Here is a 25,931-nt window from a genome sequence, read left to right as displayed (position 1 = left end):
AATCTGATTTTACTAGGACATCTTGACCAAAAGAAAACTTCTCTATAGGAACTGATAGATCCCACAGAACCCAGGAAAAGGCACAGCCCAGTCCTCTCAGGCATCGTGATCGACGACAACGCTGACACAGAAGCATCTCTGGGCCCGCTCTAACTAAAGAACGCTCAGAATGGTGCACTCAACAAAAACTGCTTCTAGACTTTTCTCCCCTTCAATATTTACTGCTTCCCTTTTCCCAACAGAAGATGTGTACGCGCACACACACACACCAGCCACAGCTCCTATCCAACAAGGTGAGCCCACAAGATCTGTGTGCCATCAAGGAGCCTGCTGGTGCTGGGCTAGGGGTTGCTAATGAAGGTGCCAAAAGGATGCTATGCTTCCTGAAGTGAAGATGTTGGCTGAACCATCTGCCTGAATATCACTGAGAGGATGCTTTCCTGAAATTAATGAGAGTTGGGACATCGCTTGCTGGTACCCAAACTTTCACTCCACCGATCAGTATATCCAAAAATCTAGGTCTCAAGATGATAGAACCAACCAAAGAAACAAAAATCCACTTTTAAGCAGGGCATTTACAGTCAGCTGTTATGTATCATTTCACAATAAGTTTTTAAGACATAAAAAATGATACCACAAGTAATGATGGGAGTACATTTTACAGCTATGTCTTCAAAGAAACAAAAAGAATAGTATATTTACAGTTAAGAATCTAACGCTGGAATATAGGATTTAATGTTACAAAGTTTAAAAGGACAAAGATATAAATAAGCTGTATTTTCAGTAATATATTATTTTAACTAAGCATAAATAAAAATAATTATTCCAACTGTGTTTAAACATTGCCAACAAATAAGGGACTGAGGCAAAGTGAAGTCTTAGAAAGAATCCTGTGTTCCCTACCAAGTCAAATGCATATCACCTTGATGGCATATTTATTAATACAGAACCTGTGGACCAGATTTCTAAAGTTTCCTCCAACTTTAGGATTCTAAGAAGCAAGAAGAGCAGTTTTCAAAGTCATGTTTGTGACATCCTTGTGGCCTCCTGCGCGCTCTCGCTCTTGGATCCCTCTCTCTGGGGAAGCCAGTTGCCTTGTTGTGAGGACACTCAAACAGCCCTATGGAGAGGTCCATGTGGTAAGGCCTCCAGCCAACAGCCAGGGAAGTGAGCCATCCTGGAAGCAGATCAGCCAGCTAGGGTCTAGACAGCTCAGCCGAAACCTCGTGAGACATCGAGCTGAGTCATCCTGCCAATCTGCTCCCAGATTACAGACCCACAGAAGCTGTGTGAGACAATAAATGCTTATTGTTCTTCTCAGTATCTAAGTTTGGGGGTAATTTGCTTCGCAGCACTAGATAACTAATACACAAGCCCTCTGGAGGATTCTGATGCATGCTAAACTTTGAGAAGCACTGAGCCAGAACACTCATTCATTCATCAAGTAATTATTTTTTGTACCTACTATATGCCAGGCTAAGAGCAGGACCACAGTGATGAGCAAATACTTCTCAGCCTTCGATGCATCCTGTTCTTTTCCTCCACTGCAAATATCACGGTTTGCAATTACGTTTTATCTGTGCACACACCTTCATGATCTCTGCCACCCACCACATTGCAAGTTCCAGGTGGGCAGGACCTTTGCCTGGTTTTCTCACCACCACCCCTCGGGGCACAGCCCTGTGCTTGGCACACAAGAGGTGCTCAATTAATATCCATGTTATCCATGTGGTGGATGACTTTTCCCTTCCATCTTCACTGCCTTCTTCCTAAAGGAAGAATTCAGGCCGCAGGAACACGCCTCTGAATAGCACCAATAGCATTACCACTAAGGGGTTCAGGTGTGTTCCACTGGGACTCTAACTGCTGTTTGCTAAATTTACATAAAAAGAAACATCTTTTGTGTTCAAAACAGTCAACTTTTAGAGTCCCTCTACTTTATACATGCAGCTTCATAAATACATATAAGGGAAATGTATGCAGTGGGTTTAGAAATATGAGAAATTAAATGTGAGACTATTTTTCATGTATGGATGAGCATGTCAATAAAGAAAAGGGATTCATCCTGCATCACCTCCAGGTGGAGACCTGTGCTCATCAGGAAAGAACATCAGAGAAACTGCTGCAGTAGCTTCTGCGGTGGAGACTGTCCTCTGACCAGCGCACCTGGGAGAACCCTCGACTGCATCCACTGAGACGTCTAACCCCACTGCACGGCTCAACCATGGGTTCTTTGGTACAGCAACTGACAGGAGAGGTCAGAGTCTGGAAATGATGACGTGGTGCGACAACAGGTCAATAGCTTTCAGTATGACTTCAGAACACGAAGGGGCATTTGGAGAACACTTTTTGATAACAGAAATAAATGCTTATTGATTTTTAAAACTTCTTATGGCAGATAGATTGAGATGTGGATGACATCATTTTAGCGATGTTTAAGAACATCAGATAAATTATAAAACAGACTCTGTCTCAGCATATTTCTGAGCAAGATCAAAGAAGAGGTATAATGATTGCACAACATCAATGAACACCCGCAGGGTATTCATTCGGAGGGTGACTGGGTGCTCGCCTGGGTACAGCTCTCCCAGGCTGTATCTCCTGCCCATTGTAGTGAGGGGCTCAGACTTAAATATGGCAAGGGACAAGAGCAGCAAATAAATTCAATGATGTCAGGCCACGTCTTCTACCACACCTGTATCCCACCCACCGAGCACAGCCCGCCCAGTAGGACATAATGATCCCTCATCGACACGCTCTTTTTCTTTTGTGATAAGCAAAACCAAACAGTGCTGTCCTAGACAACTTTCTGAGACGACAGACATGTTCTGGCTGCACCACCCAATACAGGAGCCACCAAGGAGAACGTGGCTGCTGAGAACTTGAAATGGGGCTAGTGTGACTGAGGAATTGATGTTTCCCTCTGACTTAATCCTAATTAATTTAAATTTAAATAGCCACATATGGCTAATAGCTGCCATACCAGACAGGACAGTGCTGGAAAATAATAACAACTGCAAACTGGCCCACTAACTCATCTTTAGAAAGGTTTTATGATTTTGCCCATTTCTCATATGAGCATATTGAGGCTCACAGGATTAAGTGACTCACCCACAATCAGAAAGCTAGTAAATAGCAAAGAAGAATTCATACTCAGCCAATCCAACCTATGCTCCTGCAATGACATCAAACTACAATCTCCCTTCTTCATGTAAAAGAAGCTTTAAAGGCAACATCAGCCTACAAAAACTCCAAACTCTGAGTATAAGAGCTGTGACAGGAAGCTGGCCACAGGTGGCATGACTTCTTTCGACACAAACACATAGGAAAACATTCTTCTCCAGCTATGAGTGTCTAAGTTGAATCTTTCAAACAACATGTCGATAGTAAGTCTATCTAACAGCCCCCCACGGTATTCTAAAACTTTTGCTCTAATCAAATATCAGCCACATGAATTCACGAGAAGGCAATAATATGAAAAAGACTTTATTAAACTTCTGCCACATCCTATTATGCTAAGCATTATTCTATCCCACTTAACCTTTGCTGACAAACAAGATTATAGTTTCTTTCCTAAACCAACAGGATCCTACAAAACTGCACAAAAGATAAAGAACCTAGGATTTCAAGAGTGATTTTGGAATAAAGAGTATCAATGGTATGACTTTAAAAGGGGGGTGCCTATGCTCAAGGAAAATAATATACAGAGTTGTATTGTAAATTTTGTCTTGAATTCTACGTAAAATATTTCACATTATCACAATATCAGAAACTCACTACAAAATCCGCAAGCCTCAGTTCAGATGCTTGTGTGCCTGGTAGCCATAACCAAACCAGTGTTACCTATGTAAGTTTCTCCTTCATTCACGGTGACCCACTGGGCACCCAAGTTAAGATGCAGGGTTGTAAATTAATTGAAATTAGGGTGGGGGAACATTACAGGTTTTTGTGGACAAAATTAACATCCTTTGGTTCTATTACAGTTTTCCTATTGCCAAAGGGATCTGAGCTATTCCTTAATAATATGCTACTTAGGTAAAATCAAAGAAATAATGGGGTGATAAGCCAAAACACAGGAAAGAAATGGGGTAAGACCACACACTTTGAGTATCAAAGCCTGGCTGCAAAAAAATATAATAAGCCAAGTGTGATGATCCTGTTATATAAAATCCACTTTTGGATTAAAGCTCAGGGACCCTGGTAGAGAAAGCTATACCAGGTCCTAGAATTAGTCTCATCAAAGCCTGGACCTACTGTCTTGCAACATATGGCACTATCCCATGGTCACCAGTTTAGCTCCTCAGTCTGGCACCACGTCAGCAATGTGCATGGGAGTGGGTGCCAGGTCAAAGGCGGTCAAGGTGGGCTCTATGTGGCCTCCCCTTGAGTCTGTGTGCCCTTGACTGCTCTGACCCACAGAACACAGCACAAGTGACACTGTGCAAGTCTCTAGGCTCGACCTTAAGAAACTGGCAGTTCTATTTCTTGTCTTTTGGAAAACTTACCAGGACCCCCCAGCTTCCGTTTAAGAAGTCCAATTACCCTGAGACCACCACACAAAAGACCACATGTGGGCACATGGTCAACAGCCCCAGCTGACCCAGCCTCCCAGTCATCCCTTCCAAGGGGCCAACCATGGGAGCAAAGTGACCTCCACCACCAAGTGACCCCCACTGATGCCTGCGGAACAGAAGGATCACCCAGCCAAGCCTGTCCTGACCCACAAAATCACGAGAAAAAATAAAGTAATTCTTGCTTTACACCTCTAAATTGGGGGTCTGTTATGCAGCAAGAGATAATTGGAACAGTGTTCCTACTTTCTTCAGTTAATCTATTCTCCCTCTAAAACTATTAATTAATTGTACTTGTTACATAACATGACTATATTTATTAAATATTAAGCTTAACCCTGCCTAACCACCTAACCATTCCAATTCTTAATATGTACCTACCAATGAAACCAGAAGATGGTGGGTTGGGCTGAATCTTCTCCTTAGTGTTCTCCTGGATAAAGTCCCAAAGCTGCCATATAAATTTAGGATGAAGGATGTAAAATGGCTGATTTGGGTTTCTCTGACGATGTTGAACATACGGGGTGAACAGGTTGTAATCTGGCTTCCTGTACCACTAAGAGAGAAAAAAAAATGAACACAATCAAGAACAGCGGGCCACACTGTGAAAAGAAAAGACAGCACCCAGGTGGGTGGGGAGCCGATGTAGAGGCTGAGAGGCCAAGGGGTGGACGGCGTGGCAAGGTAATGACTCATCATTTCTACAGCACCTCCTCACTGGATGAGGGAGCTGGGACTCTGGTCCTGAGACACTGATGCTTATTCTTCAGTAAAACGAGGGAGATGGCCGGGCAGGGTCAGTAGACGTCTCTGTAAAGGGCCGCATAGTAACCACGTTAGGCGTTCTGGGCCATACAGTCTCTGCTACAACTGCTGCACTCAACTCCGCCATGCTCTGCGAAAGTGGCCACACATAACGATACACGATGCCCAGGCATAGCTGTGTTCCAATAAAACTTTATTTACAAATATAGGGCCAGATTTGGCCCATGGCTGTGGTTTGCTGACCTCTGGGCTCAGTCAGTCTACTTAAAGTATGTCTTCCAACTCTAATCTATAGTGACAGAAAGCATACTAGTTAGTGCCCAGGTCTGGGGTGGGGCTGGCAGGACTGAGCACAGGGCGCAGGGACTCTCTGGAGTGATGGAAACATTCCATATCTTAATTGTGGTGGTGGAAACATGACTATATAAAATTGCTAATACTCACAAAACGAACACTTACATTGACTGTACATAAATTATATGAAAAAATAAACAATAGGTTGATCTTTCAAAAAAAGTCTTCAGAAGCGTCGCAGGTGCCACCATGAATGGGATTTGGAAAAGGAGTGTGGGGGAGAGGCTTAGCTCATAGGGCTCTGAGGGGCCCACGATCCCTTCAAACAGACAAGGTGGATAAAAGGTGGGTATAGATTAAGATCCGAAGTAAGATTCCATGGTTGAATGAGTTCTATGGGCTTAAAAACTTTGAGAAGGACAGGGCCAGACCACCTTTCGTAAACTATGGTCTCAAGCCATGAGATAGCGGGAGGGAAGCAAGAGGAGCAGGGGACTGTCAGTCAGTTCTTTACCGCTCCTCCTCCAGGTCCTCATGTGACCGTATCAGAGCACAGGCCCCACAGAAAGCAGTTTGTCACCTGGATTTCAGCACTGTTGTTGCCCAGAGCCACCGAGGTGGACAGCTCTGTGCCATGCACTTGGATGTAACCAACAGAGGAAAATAACAGGCCCCACAGCTAGAAGCTGTCAGCCTTTCCACAAACAGCAAGAAAGCTGTCAGACTTAAAACCAGAGGACCTCAGGCTAGGAAAGCAGCTGAAAAGTTCAAACATCCATTTGATGTCTGATTCTCAATAGGCTATACATATGAGAATGGACCAGAGAGCTGTCTCAAAAAACACACGTAGAGGCTATATGGTACACTTCTAGAAACGGGGCCCTGAGAGAGAATTCTGAAAAATACTCTCCAGGTGACTCTGATGTGCACTCTGGTTAAGAACCAGTTAGCAGTCATGCTAGGTATATGTCCAGCCTCAGTCTCAAAGAAGAACACAGACAGAACGCTCCTTCCAGAGGGACCCATTCCACCTTGGGCAGCTCTCTTGGAAAGTTACCTCTCGGTGGAGCCAAGATCTGTTCCCCGACATTCATCCTAAGAAGGGTGCATTCTCTTGAGTCATAGCAGAAGTCGAAAGACACTCACTGGCACAGCTGATAGCATCTTTCATGAGGCTAAATGATCATCCATCTTTCCCAGCCCTCTTTAAAAAGCAGGTACACTGGCTTTTCTTCCAAGGTTTCACCTAAAGTAACTAGCTGCTTGTTCAGAAAGGCAATGATGTGCCAGAATGTCACGATTATAACTTGCTTATATTTTGATGGCTAGTAATAATCTTGTTTATGCTATATCATATATGATATATCACAAAAAGGCTTAGAGGCAGCAGCTAGAGTGGACACTTAAGAAAAGCCTGTAACACATGTCATTTAAATAATAATGAGCTCTGGATTCACAAAGTTTAGATTTCCTTGCCAAGCACTTCCAATATACAGGCATACCTCAGAGATATTGCAGGTTCAGTTCCAGATCACCACAATAAAGCAAATATTGCAATAAAGGGAGTCAAGTAAGTTCTTTGGTTTCCCAGTGCATATAAAAGTTATATTTACTGTATACGTATATCTTATGTTTAATACTGTAGTTGATTGAGTGTCAATAGCATTATGTCTAAAAAACAATGTACATACCTTAATTAAAAAATACTTTATTGCTAAAAAGTGCTGACCATCATCTGAGCCTTCAGCGAGTCATAACCTTTTTGCTGGTGGAGCCTCCTGCCTTGATGTTGATGGTGCTGACTGATCAGGGTGGTGGTTGCTGAAGGTGGGGGTGGCTGCGGCAAGTTCTTAACATAAGACAACAATGAGGTTTGCCACACTGATTGACTCTGCTTCATGAACAATTTCTCTGTAGCATGCGATGCTGTTTGACAGCATTTTACCCACAAATTTCTTTCAAAATTGGAGTCAACCCTCTCAAACCCTGCTGCTGCTTTATCAACTAACTTTATGTAAATTCTAAATCCTTTGTTGTCATTTCAACAATCTTCACAGCATCTTCACCAGGAGTCGATTCCATCTCAGGAAACCACTTTCTTTGCTCACTCCTAAGAAGCAACTCCTTATCCATTAGTTTTCTCATGAGATGGCAGCAATCCAGTCACATCTTCAGGCTCCACTTCGAATTCTAGTTCTCCTGCTGTTTCCATCACATCTGCAGTTACTTCCTCCACTGAAGTCTTGAACCCTCAAAGTCATCCATGAGGGTTGCAATCCACTTCTTCCAAATTTCTGTTAATGTTGATACTTTGACCTCTTTCCATAAATCGCAAATGTTCTTAATAGCATCTAGAATGGTGAAGCCGTTCCAGGAGGTTTTCAATTTACTTTGCTCAGAACCATCAGAGGAATCACTGTCTATGACAGCTATAACTTTATAAAATGTATTTCTTAAATAATAAGACTTGAAAGTTGAAACTACTCCTTGATCCATGTGCTGCAGAATGGATGTTGAGTTAGCAGGCATAAAAACAACATCAATCGCATTGTACATCTCCATCAGAGCTCTTGGTGACCAGGCGCATTGTCAATGAGCAGTAATATTTTGAACGGGATCCTTTTTTTTCCTGAGCAGTAGGTCTCAAGAGTGGGCTTAAAATATTCAGTAATCCACGTTGTAAACAGACGTGCTGTCATCCAGGCTTTGTTGTTCCATTTATAGAGCACAGGCAGAGTAGATTTGGCATAATTCTTAAGGGCCCTAGGATTTTTGGAATGGTAAATGAGCATTGGTTTCAACTTAAAGTCACCTTCAGCATTACCCCTAACAAGAGAGTCAGCCTGTTCTCTGAAGCTTTGAAGCCAGGCACTGACTTTTCCTCCTGAGCTATGAAAGTCCTAGCTGGCATCTCCTTCCAACATAAGGCTGTTTCATCGACATTGAAAATCTGTTGTTTAGTGGAGCCGCCTTCACTGATTCTCTCAGCCAGATCTTCTGGATAACCTGGAGACATCAGCACTTGCTGCTTCTCCTTGCACGTTTATGTTATGGAGGTGGCTTCTTTCCTTCAACCTCATGAACCAACCTCTGCTAGCTTCAGACTTTCCTTCTGCAGCTTCCTCACCTCTCCATCTTCACAGAATTGAAGAGTTAGGGCCTTGCTCTGGATTAGGCTTTGGCTTAAGGGAAGGTTGTGGCTGGTCTGATCTTCTATCCAGACCACTAAAATTTTCTCCATATCAGCAACAAGGCTGTTTCACTTTCTTTGTGTTCATTTGTTTCTTTTTGTTTCATTCGTGTGTTCACTGAAAACAGCACTTTTAATTTTCTTCAGAACTTTTCCTTTGCATTCATAACCTGGCTGTTTGACACAAGAGGCCTAGGTTTCGGACTGTCTCGGCTCTCAACATGCCTTCCTCATGAAGCTTAAGCATTTCTAGCTTTTGATTTAAAGTGGGAGATGTGAGACTCTTCCTTTCACCTGAACACTTAGAGGCTGTTGTAGCGTTATTAATTGGCCTAATTTCAATATTGTTGTGTCTCAGGGAATAGGGTGGTTCAAGGAGAGGGAGAGAGATGGAAAAATGGCCGGTCAGTGGAGCAGTCAGAGCAAACACAACATTTTATCAATTAAGTTGGGTGTCTCATATGGGCATGGTTCGTGGTGCTCCAAAACAATTACAACAGTAACATCAAAGGTCACTGACCACAGATCACCAAATATAGTAATAAAAAAGTTTGAAATATTTTGAGAATTACCAAAATGTGACACAGAAACACGAAGTGAGCAAATGCTGTTGGAAAAATGGCTCCAGTAGACTTGCTTGACGCAGGGTTGCCACAAAACTTCAATTTGTAAAAAACTCAGTATCTGCGAGGCACAATCAAGTGAAGCACAATAAAGTGAAGAAGGCCTGTATCTCAAAAGGTCTTGTAACTGCCTGGAAGGTGACGCATCCGTACCACAAGGAAAATTTCTGAACTTAATCAGCCCAACCTCTAGTGTAACTAGGAATTTCTGAACATTTAGACGTTGCACAACTGTTTTTGTTTTAAAAATCCTTTAGAGCAAAAGCCCTTTTTCTTTAGATGGATAATGTTCACCAAGTATGCTACTGGAGCTGGGTACCACATGGCAGGAACACACATGTATTTAAGTGGCGCCCACTATCAGTTTCATTCTGTCAAAGCTTGATCCCTGACTTGCTCCCACTATTACTCATTCACCTGTCTGACCGTCAGGGTAGAGGCCCAAAGAAACACTTACTAGGTTAAGATTTGCAGAGTAAGGAGCGGGGTCCCAGGCCACCAAAATGACATCTTTATACAATGAACTGTCAATGAAGTGATGGTTGGGGTTGGTCAGAATCTACAAATACACAGAAAAGTCATTTCAAAACAAGTGTTTGGTTCTCCAAAATTATATTTTAAAAACAGATGAAAATTTCAAAAATGAATCATAGCAAGAAAAACAACATCCCTCAAACTTTATATTTCCCTCTAGGGGCGGGAGAGAGGCTGGAATTGCATGCTAAAGCACTCAAAGAAATGTTTGGGGAAATGAGGGGTTTTTTTTAATCTACCAGTTCTTACATTTTCACCAGCACTGTCCTCATCTCTAGTCGTATCGAATCAGCTCCTGGAAGCTGTAACTCCCCAGCTATTCTGGGCCCCCTGGCCTTTCCCACCACGGCCTTCCCAGGTGATCTGGAGAGAGAGTAGCAGGCGGGGATGAACTGAGGCCTGAGGCACCTGCAGAGTGCCAGCCTCAGGACAGACAGCACAGGGAGCCAGCGGACCTGTGTCAGCCCCGGATGACTGTCTCCCTCTGTGGCCCTACCTGCTCTCAGATGAGTCCGTCAATCTCACCTGCCAATCATCTTTTTTTCAACAAGTTTGGGGAAAAAATAATGTATTAATTTTACTGAGTTTTAAGGTGTGATTTTTCAGTTTTTAAGATGCACTTTTTTCCTTCACATAATATTTCTGAAGTTAGGCTATATCTTACAGGTGGCATGTACTTTAATTTGATGGGGGTTATCTCCTCCTCTCTGAAACGCTATTAAAGGAATGGCGAATCTTACAATCAACAGCATCTATGAATTAAGGAAATATGGTAACTGGTTCTTACTTGCTGCAAGCTGCCTGGCTCTGGGTACCACACAGAAAGCTAATCTTTTGTTCTGCAACCAACTTATGATAAATCACACATTGCTTCGTTTTTTCTATATAGTTTGAAACTCTAGAAATTGTTGTGGTTTATTTTGAGAATAATTCTGCTATAAGTTTGGTAAACATTCTTATTAAAGAAAAGAGATATTTTCATTTTCAATTAAACAATCCATTTTCATTTTTTAAATTTTCAAATAACAGACTCAGGTTTCCAAGCTACCCTACTGGCACTTGCATTCTGTCCCTTTGCTTTTCTTCCCTTCATCCCTTGCATTTCTGTCATGATTTCTTCTAAGTTTAACTGTTTTTCCCTCAGTTCTCAAAATGCAACATGCTAAGTCTATGATTATATACATACATATATATATTTTTGTATCTACTTTGAACTTTTCTTTTGATCTTATTTACTCATTTCTTCCTATTCATGTCACACACAAATTCCCATTTTTCTACATTTTTCCACATTAATTCTTTATAATTACAAGACCCAGAGAAATAAGGTAGATTGTGGTCATGGATAACTAGGTAATTTCTCTTCACTTATCCAACTAAACGACTTACCTATAAAAAGCACATCTGTGAAAACACTCCATCCGCCTTACCTGGGAATTAATGATGCGCACGGTGGTTTTATTTCCAACATCCTTCTCATAGCCACGTGTAGGAGCAGAGTTAAATCTCAAAACTGCATCATGAGAATCTAAGGGCACATAAGTGACAAACTTACTTTGTTTTTTTCTCTGTAGAATCAACAAAATTCTGTTTTGCAAATCTTTCAATACCTGAAACCAATCAGATGCCACTCCTAGAGTTAAGATACCCATAACCAGTCTACTGCCTATGTAGAACGAGATCTTAGCTAGGGGGCAAATCAAGATGGGAACATACAAATCCATTACAAGTGGTCCCATCTCATCTAAGTTATATTTAGATACTTATGTGTTCACATTCTTTAAAGGTGACATGCTTTATGCAGCCATTCTCCTAAAGATTCCAAAACATTTTGAAGATGGACTCTGTAGGAGCAGGTAAGGATGCCATAAATAGGGGCTGCTCGTCTGCAGTTTGTTATTGCTTGTAGAGCATGGAGGCTGCTCAAGGTGCCTCTAAGGCTGCTGCCTGCACTAAGATCAAGTGTGACTCTCATACAGTGACAGCCACAACCTTCAACGCAACTTTATCACTTTCGGGTGTTGGTTTGTGCTTAAAAAAGAAAACCAGCCCTGATTTCTGTGCATCTTTACATATTGTTGACGATGCCAAGACCCATATGAGAGCAATCTTAGAACATTCTGCATTCCCAGCAGAATTCCCAGTCTGACTTATTGCCGCAGCCCTGGAGGATGGGAGAGACCACTAACAGTACGGCTACCAAGGCTCCTTATATTCTGCAGTGGCACACTTTGTTCACCAAGCTTCAACTACAACATAAATCTATGTCTCTCTTCATTCAACTTGACAGTCAGACTTTCCTAAGTTCTCTGAGGTCCCGGGGAAAGCAAGGCTCCCACTTCATGGAGGCTGACAAGGAGATGAGCATGAGGTGGAGAAAGATGGGCTCACTTGATTAAGGAATGGGAATGGAAGACATGCTCCCTTTCCACAAAGCAGTCTATACGCACACATGTCTTGAAATTTCCCAAGCCAGCTAATGTGTTTCCCAGAAACCAGCCTGAAAGCAGAGTTAATCAGCAATAAGGAAATTTTTATGGGCTACCTTTAGCTTCAAAAATTCCACGCACATTTCAAGTTTAACTTGGAGCAATGACAATGCCTGTTTGTGAGAGTGAGAGGCGAGAGACGAGATTATGTTTCTTATTTGCCAAAGAGCCTGTGGATACACCCTGCATTCACCACGACCACGTCCCACACAAGTCCCTACAGCAGCTCGCCTCCTTCACTTGCGTCCTGCTAGCCCCTCCTGAGCAGACTCCTTGGGAGAGAGCTCCCCACCCTCTAAGTAGTGGAAACTCTGCACGAGCGCCGCCATTAATGCCAGGTCACAAAAGATGACTTTTCTGACAAGCCCTGAACTCAGAATTCAGATTCCAGTTTTGACTATCAAAATCAATACACTTTCAGAACACAAAGAATGCATAAAGGGTACCTGGCTACATCATCAAAAAACCCCATAATGTTCTTTTAGAGGAAATTTTGCTATGAGCTGCCACCTGTTTCAGTAAATAAAGCACTGCCACACAGACACTCTCATTTGTGAGTCTATTGTCTGGAAGGGCGGACTTGGGTTGTGACAGACACTGTGTCTGACAGACCCTACAATATTTACTATTTGGCTCTTAACAAAACAAAAAGGCTTGCTAGTCTCTAGATTGTAGGTGATCTACGCTTTGCATAAATGATGCCAAAAATCCTGAACACTTTCGATTTTCTTTACTTCACAATTTAAGCACTTGCTCACCCCTTTTGGGTAATGAATTGCTTTATTATTTTTATTGAATAGTATTTTGTCATAAAAATTCAAATGACATTTGAGCCAGACAAATTAGATTATCCAGAGCAGTGGCTCTCACTTTTCGGTCTCAGGACCTCTTTATACTCTCAAAAATTACTGACAACCTGAAGACCTTCTGTTTATTTGGAATACAATTTTCAATATATACCGTATCAGAAAGCACAGTAGAAAACTTTAAAATGTTTATTAATTTAAAATAACATGTTTATGAAAACTAACTGCATTTTCAAAAAAATAGTGAGAAGACTGGCAATGTTTTAAATGTTTTCAAATGTCTGGGCCGTCCAGCTTCTGAGAGGACAGCTGGCTTCTGGGACCTGCTCCGACATTCAAGCTGTGCACGACGTCACTTTAGCTGAAGCCTGCGAAGGCGCGGACGGATCGCTGAGAACGGGAAGAATACTGTCAGTCTTCCCAGGTTACTGGGAAGATTCTTCCTTGATACTTCATCAAAACTTGACAAGTGCTGGCTGCTTAAGAGTTAGTTACAAGGTGGAATGTGAAATAATATCAATGAAATTTCATGCTCTGTTACACTAAAATCTATTAGTTTATCTTGCTCTTATAATGGATGATTCACACGTGCATAATTTTATCACATCATGCAATGATCGTTTAGAACTATTAGTTCAATAAGTTACTCAGATCTTTCAAATACTGATGTATTTCATTATACACTATCCAAAAAAATCACACTAGTTAATATCACTACGGATCTCATCAGTTTTTAAGCATGAGCAGCTTCCAAACTCATGGTTGAAAGCTTGAATTTTGTCACTGGCAACAAATACTGCCAGTTATTTTCCTAAAAGTGACAGCCTCACTTAATTCCTTTTTGAGAAAATATCTGCCAAATACCCAAATATGAATAAAGTATGACTGTCTGTCATTTGTTTCGAGTAAAAATTGTGTTTCATGACAAAGTGGCTAGTTCTGCTCACAAGTCAGTCACACCGTGCCTTCCACTGCACCAACGGTGGCATGCAGAAGTGCATTTCACAGTATCGCCCACCTTGCCTCAAAAACACGCGTACTCAAAGGCTGAGATTCAGTGAAACCAATAATTTTACTGCTTCATTGAGGACATCCATAAGGAAACTGGCACTCTCTTCTTTTACTGCTATGCTGGCAGAGAAAAATACCAGGACACTTAGCATCAGTGGGTATCACTGCCTTGATTTGTATTAAACAGCAGTTTTATCCAACAATGCATTTGCACCATCAGTGCAAAGGTCAACAGTTATAAAGACCTCTGAGTATTATCATAAAAATAGTTTTCACTTGTGACCCCCCAACAGGGTCTTGGGGACCCCAAGCATAAGCATAAGCAGACCATACTATGTGAACTGCTGACCCCCTGACAAGGCAGAGAGTGAGAGGAGGCTCCAGACAGTGAGGTGACGGCCAGGGCCTCAGAGGTCATGAAGACAACAGCAGGGCAGGAAGCGTGAGGCTTGCACTCCTAAAGCCCGGCTCTCCCACTACACCCTGCGGCCCTTAGGCACAGCCTGTCTAAACGGAACGCGGACATGCCAGGGATGCCAAGCAGTGATGCATTTCAAGTCAATCAGGCAGTAATTCCAAACTAACTGTATCTCTCCTGAAAATGTTCCAGATTTTAAATGCCAGTGTTCTACACTGAGGTGTGTTTCAAGCCTTCGAACAACTTCACAAGGCACAGGGCACAGAAATGCTGCCTGGCTTATCTCCTTTGGAAGTGGCACAAGTCTGCAGAATTCAAAGGCCAATTTCGTGGAGGAGCCAGGGAGGTAGAGGCGGAGGCTGTGGATGGAGATTGAACCTCCTTCAAGCTGCCAGTGAGCAGAACTGGATCAGGACAGGGGGTGAGGGGCGTGCGGGGGAGGACGAGCTGAGAGCGTGTCTATCATGCAGACTTGTTTTGTAAATGTATGTCTGGCTGTGCATCTCCTTGATAATGTGCCTTAAAAAACTAAGCTGTCCATTCGCATTTAGAAAAGGAGGAATGATCAGACAGCAAGCACAAGGGGAATAAGGTAAAGCATCATTTCTGCAGAAGGCATTTCCAGGCTAGAGCGGATTCACAATGACCTTGAGAACAGAGCCAGGGTACGTTCACTCACTGAAGGAAGATGAACACCCTTCAAAGAGCAGCCAGCCAGGAGGTGCACCAGCACTAAGTCCCCGCCTGCCTTGGGCACTACACTCCACCACCTCCTCCTCTTCTCCTGCACTCCTCCAGAAAACGAGATCTGAACAGCCAGGAGCAAGCACCTCTAGTCTTTAGGGAAAGGCCTGCCTGCCGAAGAGATGATTCATCTCTCTCCAGCCTCTGCCGCCCCATCTGGCTCACCTCCCACCCGGACTTCTGCAACCTGACTTACCTCACCGGTGCCCTCAATTCTAGGCTCTGGAGCAATCTCTCTAAAATGAAAGCTCAGCCATCCACCCCTCTGCTTCATAGATCTCACTGCCTCTGCACCACCAGCCCAGGACTCAGAGCTGAGTTTCTGGAGACCCAGAAGGAGGTCTGAACCCAGGTTCCACCCACTGTAGCTCTGCATGCCTCCATTTCCTTATCGGTAAAACAGGAATAATCCTGTCCATTGCTTAGGGCTGCAAAGCTTACAGCAGTTAACCCACGAAAGCATTTAGAAAAGGACCTTGTCTGCAGTAAGCATGCTATAAGTGGCTCCTATTATTACAATTATTCAGTAAAGTCTAATTTCTGTAGAATAATGCACAAGAACATCCATCAGCTGACATCCTGCCCACCTGTCAGGTTTTTCTGTCTCCTCTCCCCGTCCCAGTGCCTAGTGCTCTCCATAGCTCTGATCACACACACCGCACACTGTGCTGTTTCTCACCTCCCCGTTATGCTGGCCTTTGGCCCGGATTCCCCTCTTCTGAGCAGTCTTTGATAACCCCTCCCCCGATGAATCAGCCCCCATGGTGGGTTAGGATTCCATTGTCATTTCTTCCCCGTCAGACTACATATCTCCCGTCCTTCTAACCACAATATTGGAACTGTCTGTTTACGATCTGTCTTCCCACTAGACTGCAGAGGATTTGAGGTTTAGGTCTGTGTCTTATTCATCTTTGTGTCACTAGTGGCTAGTATAGTATCAGGCCTCAGAGAGATGGGAATCGATAAATAATCAACGCTTGTTAAATGACTGTATGATCTGCTTTCCTGCTTTTTTTAGGTAAGATATCAGGATACGCCAAATCCCAAGCACTTACCACCAAGTACTCTGCGCCCCACTCCCTGCACACTCGTCTCCCCACTCTCCCATTTCCCACACTCTCCCAGCTACACAGCTCCTGATCTGCCACCTCCAGGCTACTATTGTTCAGAGTAGACATTTCTCTTCTGTAGCCTGTGTCCACAGGACTGTCGCTCGCTGATCTCACTACCAAATTATTGTTTATACATATGGGTGAAAAAACATCATCTCCTGACTCTAGGAAACACTGTTCCAAGTTTCCAAAGCCGTTCAGTTTGCTCTTCAATGTCATACTGGAAGTGGAGGTGTTTACAACTGCCACACCATTGTTCTCAGAAACATCCCATGGTCTAACTGCCTGGGAACAGGGGAGACAGGACCCCACTGCCAACGTAGCAACCAGCAGAGGGAGCCAGAGGGCAGCCAGGAAGCAAACCTGAGGCGCAGGGGGGTCTCCCTGTCCCAGAGGGATTTGCTGAGCGTTGAGGGACAGTTCAGCCCGCAGGAGGCCTCCGGCAGGGCTGACTGGGGCTAGTCGCAGGTACCCTTCTAACTCTGCCCTCAGTTTTTCATAAGACCATGACCTTTTGTAAGTCATTTGATCTTCATTTAGTCAACTCACAAGTAGATATTCAGGGGCCAAGATAAATTTGGCTGACTAGCAGTACAGCATGCCCCATTATTCCCAGAGGCCTGAAGGAAGCGGCTATACGAGAATTTATTTTTATTAAGAAAGCCGTTAACAACTATGCGGTAATAAGCCCGTGTAAATTCAGGTGAGCAGGAAGGAGAAATGTCAGCACCTGGCCCGCAGGAGCACTGATGCTAAGAGACACCAGCTAACAAAAATGAAAGACTTTTCATTTTCACAAACTGAATTATGCTAAGGCTACATATGCTTAAAATGGAAGGTACAAAATTAGATTCAAAGGAATCTAGGCAAAACAACAAAGAATTTTTAAAAAACTTCTGTGCATTCTTCAGCTCTGACTCTACAATTCTAATCATGAAGCTGTGTGTAAGTGCATACAATGTAAATTAAATCTAGATACTAGAAACTAACAAAGATATAACTGACATTGCATGTTCCCCAGAAACAGGTAATTCCCAGTGTCTTTCACACTCTTCCAAATTCTGAATGGAGTAGAGTTTACAAGGCTCTGGTCAGGAATATTTACGCCAGAATAAAGAGCAAGGGAATTCTCTCTGACATAGCAATCCAAATACGCAGCTCCGATGCAGCGGTGTTTAAACAAAACAAAACAAAACCAGAAGCAAGCTACTGCCCTTAGAGCATAATACTTAATTCCTTCTTACATTATTAATAACGGTCCTGGGAAACGAGGAAGAACTGTGGTGTTACTTCGCCCCAGGGACCTCTAAACCACTACTCTTTCCTAATCAATTGCAGGCTGCTTGGCTCTCGCTTTGGCCACATGTGACACGTGGACAGTGTTACTACGAGCCTGCTATAATGTCAGCACAGGGACACTGGGACCCAGACCTCAGGCCCAGACTTGTGCCTTGCTTTTTTAGCTTTTTAAAAATTTCACATTCAGGTTCATGCTCAAGAACATCTGAGATGAGGTCCAGGCTGTGGAACCTGATTATAATGGCACCACCCTATTTCAAGACAGCTCTGAACATCAGCCACCCTTCAAGGACACAGAACAATGAACGGGTCCAAGAAACAACAGTTACTCCTTTCTCACATGTGCACAATGCCTCCTGAAAGGCCCTTCTGGATTAGTTAGGAGTTAACTGTCTAATATGAGGATGTATTAGACACCATTGTTTTACCTCTAGACTGGAGGCCAACACAGTGTCTGAGTCACTTTTGTTTTCTTGGCATCTAGCACAGAAGCTGCCACATGGGAGGGGCTGAACACATTTGTAAAATGACTGAATGAGTGTAAAGGGCCAAACTGCCTGCTCACAGGTACAGCAATGGAATCAGCCTGGGCATAGAGGGAAGTCTAAGGTCTTAAGGCATCCAGAGGAAGAAGGAATTCTGCACTCAGACTGCATTTCCCACCTGCCCTCCTGCCCACAGATTTCCAGCTCCAGACTGCAGTAGCAGCTCCGACCTGAATTCTCAGCCTCGCCAGTCCCCACAACCACAGGAGCAAGGCCTTAAAATAAACCTCTCTCGGGTAGCCTGCTGGCACAGTGGTCAAGTGAGCACTTTCCGCTTCGGTGGCCCAGTAGTTGCGGTTGGGATCTCGGGTGCGGACATGGCACTGCTTGGCAAGCCATGCTGTGGTAGGCGTCCCACATATAAAACAAAGAAAGATGGGCACCGATGTGAGCTCCGGGCCAGTCTTCCTCAGCAAAAAGGAGGGTTGGCAGCAGTTAGCTGAGGGCTAATTTTCCTCAAAATAAATAAATAAACCTCTCTCTCTCTCTCCATATATATCCCATCGCTCTGTTTCTCCGGAGAGGCCTAATACAGGAACTATGAAACAGAAGCGTTCCTGAGCTCTTGACGTGGATTTGAAGGGAAGCTGCCAGCCCAGGGTGTGGTGGCGCTATCTGCCATCTTGGAGAAGGTCTCTACCAGGCGCACTGGCCATGACCCAAAGGCTGGGTTGGTGCCAACGGGTGGGACGTGAGAACCCCCTGTTCCGACAGGAGCGACGTTCTCAACGGTAGCCGGGCGCCCTCAGAGCCCTAACATCGGTTTAGCCCCTAAAGTAACTAAAATCGTCGTCACGTCTGCTTCTCTTTGGAGCCGACACCCGGACCGCCGCTGCCCTCCTCTCGTTTCTCCCCCGTAACTCTACCGCAGGGCGGGCTCAGCATGCAGCCGGGGGCCAGGCAGTAGCGGAGGACCGAGACTCGGGCGGCGCGGGGGCGCGGCGGCCACGGGCGCTGGCCTTGCCCTCCCCTGGCTCCCGCGCCGGGACCACCTCTGCTCTAAGGCCGCCCCAAAGAGCACCGCTGCTGGGACGCCAACCGGCTCCGTCCCAGCGAGGGACAAGCACCCTAGGGCTCTGGCTGACGTCGGGAACTCCCCGGCCTGCCCCGGGAGCTCCAGACCGCCCGCGCCCAGCACGCCGCCGGGGGCCCGCGCCGAGACCCACCTATCTCCTCGCCCAGGGAGGAGTTGAGGATGGCGCCGGCCGACATGACCACGGCGCAGGAGCGCAGGCCGCGCGGGTGCAGGCGGCCGAGCGGCACGCGGGGCACCAGGTGGCGCCAGCCCAGCGCCGCGAAAGGCGCCTCGGAGCCGTCGAGCGTGCGCACGCGCACACGGCGCCGCAGCGCGCACAGAAGCTGGGCCCGGCTGCGGCCGGCCGCGCGCCGCCCGCGGAAGCGCACGCCGTGCCTGTTGGCGCCCAGGTAGTCCTTCATGGCGCGCTGCAGGCGCGGGCTGAGCATGCGCGAGGACACGTTGCCCTGCCACAGCCGCTGCAGGAAGGCCCGGGACATGGAGGCGGCCCGCCGGGCCCCGCCGCCCTCCTGCACCGCCCGGCTCCCGGCTTGCGGGCCGGGCCCCTTGCTCGCTCGCCGCCGCTGCGCCGGGCCTGCCGGCAGCACCGCCTCCCGCCGGCCGCGGTCCCCGGGCGCTAGGGGCCCCGGCGTGCCCTGAGCGTGGCTGTGCGCCCCTGGCTGACCGGCAGCAAAGAAGTAGTCGTCGTCCTCCTGGTAGAAAGCACTCTGAGATTTTCTCCCGATCTGGGATGCCAAGAACTCTTCTGTACTTTCAAACCCATCTTGCCCCTCGGCCCCTTTCTGCAGGTCGCCGGGACCCGCGAGAAAGGGGCCAGACGGGCGTCCCCGGAGCAGCGCGCTGTCGGCGTCCACGCCTTCCGGCAGGGAGGGCTCCTGCGCGGCGCCCATGATGGCCCTCTGCTTCCCCTGCAGGGGCAGCAGCCTCCGGGTCTCCAGGACTGAGAAGGAGCTGGGCGCGGGCTCGGCAGGGCTGCTGTCGGTGAAGTAGATGAAAATCACCACGAAGAGGAGCCCCCACGCAAATATCCCGCAGAGCATTCGTTGTCTCCATTGCTTCAAGTGTGGTTTCATGGCAGGTCTCTGGGGTCGGCCCCTTGTGTCCTAAAGCGGTGGGAGGAACGAACCTGAAAAACAGCGAGGTCTGCAGTTAGCCAACGTGGGACACCCGCTCAGACATCGCTGGGGACAGTCTATCTGAGCAGTGATTCTGCAGGGAACGGATAGAAGAGACATCAGACACCAGCATTATCTGGGAACTTTGGCTAAATTCAGGTGTCATATTCTCCCCACTTCAGACCGCTGGAAGACGGACGCTCCCGCATCTCAGCCACCCATCCCAACAAACCCTCCCGGCAACTGAGTTTCCATAATTCCAGTTTGGAAAAGCAAACCAGGAGAGTCAAGCAGAGTTTGCCCACTTCTACCTGCTTATCAGACCACCAAAAGGCTCAAAGCTTATATATTGTACAGCGGCACTGCTGTGCATTTCTAAGGGGTGACAACCGTATCTGATTCTTCATGGTCTCCCCCAGGCCCAGGAGGCTGCCTGGAACATACCAGAAGTCCACTTATGGTCCTAAATAAGCAACGCTTCAGTGACTATGGCTGTGGGCAGATGTTATGCCAGTGTGTCTGTGGACTCAACAATAAATGCTCTCAAATAATGCCTTCCTACTTCATTCTCACCATGAGTCTCTGATGGAGTAAGTGGGAAGTGTGTTCAAATTTTAAATAAGGAAGGCCATGAGGAGAGAGCTTGCTCATTCTAGATAAGCCTCAAACGAGAAAGGCTGAGAAAGGAGGCAGAGAGGAAAAGTATAAGATCAAATGTAAGAGACAAGGAACCTCTCCTTCATACAGTATTGCAACCCATGTTTACTGCTCTGCTGCTATGTGGGGAGCACAGTGCTTGGTACTAGGGGAAACAATAAAACATTAATAAGAAATGCACCTAACCTTCAGGAATGTAAGCAAAATCCCAGAAGGGAAAAACATGAGGCATTTGTGTGGAATAATAATTGAGCTTGCTGGAGCTTAAAGCTGAGCACTGTGCCCGAGACAGGCGGACACTGAATAAATACTGGTTGAAAGAAGCACCTGAATCTGTGTGTGTGTGCGCGTGTTGGGGGTGGGGGCTGTGTGTCTGCAGGAGTGCATGGTTGTGTGTCTGGATGATGGGGTTGGAAGAAGTAGGGAGGCCACTCAGGGAGAACTTAACTGGAAAGCAACACCCTTCCAGCCATGGGGGCCTGGAGGGCCTGCTTGGATGTGTGGGCCACACACTGTGTGGAGAATGGGGAGGAGGAACGTGCTGGTTGCATGGGCTTTCAGGAGGTTTCTTTGTGGCAGGGAAGGCAGGGGCAGGGAGGAGTGCAGGGAGGCAACCGGGGGAAGAGGAGATCATGGGTAGAAATCGGACACTCAGAAAGTCCAGTGTGATGGGAGCAGCTCGCAGGGGGAAATCAGCGAGTCATCCAATCCTTCCCAGCCTGGGGGTGGCCATAATGCCACGGCTGGGGTTTTCACTCACATAAGACTGAAATGAAGATGAGTGATACCTACGTCAGTGTAGTCATGTGGGAAGCTATACACTGTCTTTGGTGGAAAAAAGGATATACCAAAGTAAGAAAACCACATTTGCTTTGTGGATCTGCAGCTGATGAACAATGTACACAGATTCTTTGACTCTCATCCCATGGAGAGATGGAGTCGGTGTCTCCTCCCCTTCAATGAGAGGAGGGATGTGTGACTGCTTTGATCAGTTACCAGGCCCAGGTCCAGTGGCTTCCACTTCCTGCCTCTTAAAACGTTCCCTTTGGGGGAGGCCAGGCACCAACAAAGACGCCTCTCTAACTGGAATCCGCCATGCAGTGAGGAAGCCCAAGCTAGCCGTGTGGAAAGGCCACATGGACTGAGAGATGCCCGGCCACCCCTGAGCTGTCCCAGCTGTCGCAGCCCCGGTACCTAACGTGAAGAGTGAAGAGGCCACCTGGGATGTCCAGCCCAGTTGAGCTTTCAGACGATTCCAGCCCTGGCCAGCCTCGGACTGTGACCACACCAAAGACCCCAAGTGAGAAGCCAGCTGAGCCCAGGCAATCCACAGAACCGTGAGTGATAATGACAGACCGTTGTTCTAAGCCACTAAGTTTTGAGGTGATTAGTCACATCAGAATATCACTGGAACAGGCTCTCCTAGAAAGGCCAAACAGGAGATGCCAAAGTGCCTCCACCATTGTGGACTCCTGGAGATGAGAGTCTAGCCTCTTGGAGTGATTACAGAAAGCAACATTTCCTTATATGTATAATTTGTGGCTTTTTACAAAGTGTTTGCTTTACCTTGTATTCACATGAAAGCAAGGCTGTAGATTTCATTTACAGTCATAAATCAAACATGTGTATACAGAACATGCTTTTGTCAAGTCAGAAGCACTGATGCCAAGAAATGAACATCAAAGAAATAATACCTACAGTTAACTTGCCATGTGCCAGACCCTGTACTTACCACTTTCCCAAGGTTATCTCCTTGGTCTTCCCACCACCTAATAAGGTAGGAGGTACTCCTATAACCATTTTGTAGATAAGGCAACTGAAGCCCAGAGAGGTTAAGTAACTTGCCCAAAGCCAGAGAGATAGCAAGCAGCAGATATTGCATACAAACCCATCTGCTTGATTCTAGGGCTCACACTTTTAACACTAAGTTCTGATTCCATCTGATCATACCAACCAAGCCTATATATTCTAAATAAGGCTTCTTAAACTATCTGTGGCAAAGGATCATCTTTTTTCCCCAAATTATCACAATTTGCTACTTTTATATTTGCATTCCTGAATGTCTTGGCAATGTCCAATTGTTGTAAAAGTTTCTAAATGCTTACTGTCAAGTTCTGCACAGATCTCATTAGGACCTGCTAATGAATGGGCCCACACTTTGAGTAGAATCTGCTAAATGATCTTTCTTAACCTGTCCGCTCAGGAGACAGTGCTTCAAGCTGTAATGCCCAACCTGAAGACCTAGAAGCTGTTTCCAGTGTTTCAACATTTCTATTAGAAATCAGAAAATTACCCTCAATAACAGTCATTCTGCTTCCACCCCTACTGAGTACACCGCAACAACTCTCACACTAACCGCTGGAGCTAGCACAGCCCCACGCGTTACAGCCTCTCAAAGGACTGCCCCCACCTCAGACAGCAGCCTTCAGTGGGGTCCCCAGACCACCTGCACTTCTGACTGTTTGGGTACCAATCTGGGAGGGTCCCATGACACCCTGCAGGTTTTGATAATTTGCTAGAATGACTAACAAAACTCAGGAAAGCACTGTAACGATCATAGTTTTTTTGTAAGGGATACACAGAGTTCAGTGTCTGGGTCTAGAGAGTCCCAAAGGCAGAGATTCCATGCCCTCTCCCCAGGGTGTCAGGGAATGTCACCCTCTTGGGACATCAATGTGTTCACCAACCACAAAGCTCCATGGAGCCTTGGCATCCAGAGTTTTTATTGGAGTTTCATTAAATAGACATGATTGATTGAATCATTAGCCACGTGACTGAATTCAATCTCCAGTCCCTTTCCTCTCTCCAGAGGTCAGGCTGGCCCGCGTCCCCCAGCCTCTAACACCAGGGTTGGTCTTTCTGGTGACCAGCTCCCATCCTGAAGCTGGAGGGGCCCACCAAGAGTCACGTCATTAGCATACTAAAGCCACTCCTATCGCTCAGAAAATTCCAAGGGTTTTAGAAGCTCCATGCCAGGACCCCAGAACAAAGATCAGACAAATCATTATTCCACCACAAGGCTGTAGTAGGTAATTTGAAAGGCAGTCTTTCTGCTTCTGGCTGGAAAGCCTCATTAGCTGGTTGCTCTGCCCTCAGCAACAGCTCTGGGACTTATTCTGGTGGATTCCTAAAGATGGGAGGTTTCTTACTTCAGCATTTGCCTGAGAGACTATTTTTAAAACAAAAAGTCAAAAGGTGAGGTGTGTGCAGAGTTGCAGGAGGTGAAACAGTGGAAAGGAAGCTTTGTCTGTTGCGAGGAACTGAAAACCTCTGGCCTCGGGGCTTGGAGCTGGGGGCCAGGGTCCCCCAAGCCAGATAAGCCTTCCTTCCTGAGATCAGCAGAGTCAGGAAGCCTTGGGAAGTGGAGCTGAGAAAGTGAACCTGCTGTATCTCCTGGCAGCATCCAGAGTATCATGCTTACAGACGTCACTACACGGAAACGCTCCTTCCCAGCCGAAGGCACGCGGAGTCTTTCTCTTCACGCGGAGATGACGGACACGAAAGGGAGGGAGAACAGTGAGAGGAAGCCTGGGGGCGCAGAGAAAGTACAGGAAAAGCCTAGCGGGACACAGGGGCTGCTGTGGGGTCAGGCCCTGCGACGGTGTTCTCTCCGACCAGCACGCAGGGAGGTGGGAAAGGTGGCATTTGTGAAGCTCTCTGAGCACCGTGAAAGGAGTATTATCACAAAGCAAAGAATGATGATTTTTCACTAGGAAAGACTGACGTGGCTCCTAACGCACGGGGATAACAGAAGGGACGGGCTAGCTGTCTTGCTCAGGATTAGGCTCCAACTCTGAATAATCCAAAAGCCTTCCCTGAAAGCTCTGTCGCTGCAAACCTTCTGCTGCCAATTCAAGCAACATTCTCCAGAATGGGCAAATCTCAGGGCAACAGCAGATCCTCTGCTGGCAAAACGCTACGGAAATCATGACACGCACCATAGGTCCCAGTCATCAGGAATTTGGTAAAAATCCAGGTTAGAGTGAGGTGAAGGACATCATCAGTTTTATAGCCATTCTTTTCCTTAAAATGACCATACTGTCCAATAGGAAGAAATGTTTGGCTAAGCAAGAGAAAAACAACAACATTTTTTCTCTAATATAGCACATCTGAATATTACAATGATAGAGCTTAGACAAAGACGTGTCTGTGATACTGTTGCTGTATCCCTTTATTAGCTGGAGTGATATCAACCCCATCAGGGAGATGTAAGAGGCCCCTCCACCACATCATCTGTCCCCAGGCACCAGCGAAGACGTGCTCCCTAATCATATGCTCAGGTAGCTGTCGAGGACGGTTTACGTGGCTGAGGATGTTGAGTTCTTGCCAGTTTTCCCCTGGGAAGAACTGGTGAGATTATGTGCATAGTTTGTATGGTGTGGCTTTCTCTTCTTTCCCATAGCGATTCTAACGTTAAGCTAAGGTTTAAATTCTGTGGATATGTTCTGCCTATTTGACCTGCTTTTCTCCATTCCCACCTTTCTCGCACTTTCTGTTGCCTGTCTAGCCAGGGAACTCTGTACGGTAACACCACAGCAATGATTACAGACAAAATAAAAAATGACCCCTACTAGAAGTTATTCTGATTTTTCCACCTGCTGGAACTTCGGTGCCCATATCTTAGACATTAAGTCTCAAAGAAATGAGCCACATTTTTGCATAGATATTCAAAACAGGACAAAAGAGTTTAAATTCTCCTTCAAATCATTCAGAAGGAAATCA

The 25,931-nt window shown here is 45.9% G+C and overlaps 1 protein-coding gene across 7 annotated transcripts in view; it reads right to left on the bottom strand.

Moving 5' to 3' along the window:
* The window catches only part of ST6GAL2 (ST6 beta-galactoside alpha-2,6-sialyltransferase 2), a 73,142-nt gene that overhangs the window by 14,462 nt on the left and 32,749 nt on the right, over positions 1 to 25,931 (bottom strand). For all 7 annotated transcript variants that reach the window (XM_044773095.2, XM_044773096.2, XM_044773094.2 and 4 more), the window contains exons 2-5: positions 19,568 to 20,563; positions 11,408 to 11,505; positions 9,901 to 10,002; positions 4,953 to 5,127 (exon numbers count right to left, since the gene is read on the bottom strand). In XM_044773095.2, coding sequence (XP_044629030.2) covers positions 4,953 to 5,127; positions 9,901 to 10,002; positions 11,408 to 11,505; positions 19,568 to 20,510 — 1,318 coding nt within the window. In that variant the 5' untranslated portion in view covers positions 20,511 to 20,563. The remainder of the gene's footprint in view (positions 1 to 4,952; positions 5,128 to 9,900; positions 10,003 to 11,407; positions 11,506 to 19,567; positions 20,564 to 25,931) is intronic.

The sequence above is a fragment of the Equus asinus genome, chromosome 6 (assembly GCF_041296235.1).
Source record: "Equus asinus isolate D_3611 breed Donkey chromosome 6, EquAss-T2T_v2, whole genome shotgun sequence".
Classification (NCBI taxonomy): Eukaryota; Metazoa; Chordata; class Mammalia; order Perissodactyla; family Equidae; genus Equus; species Equus asinus.
Note: the sequence above shows the minus strand (reverse complement) of the source record. Positions and strands in the feature narration are given on the sequence as shown.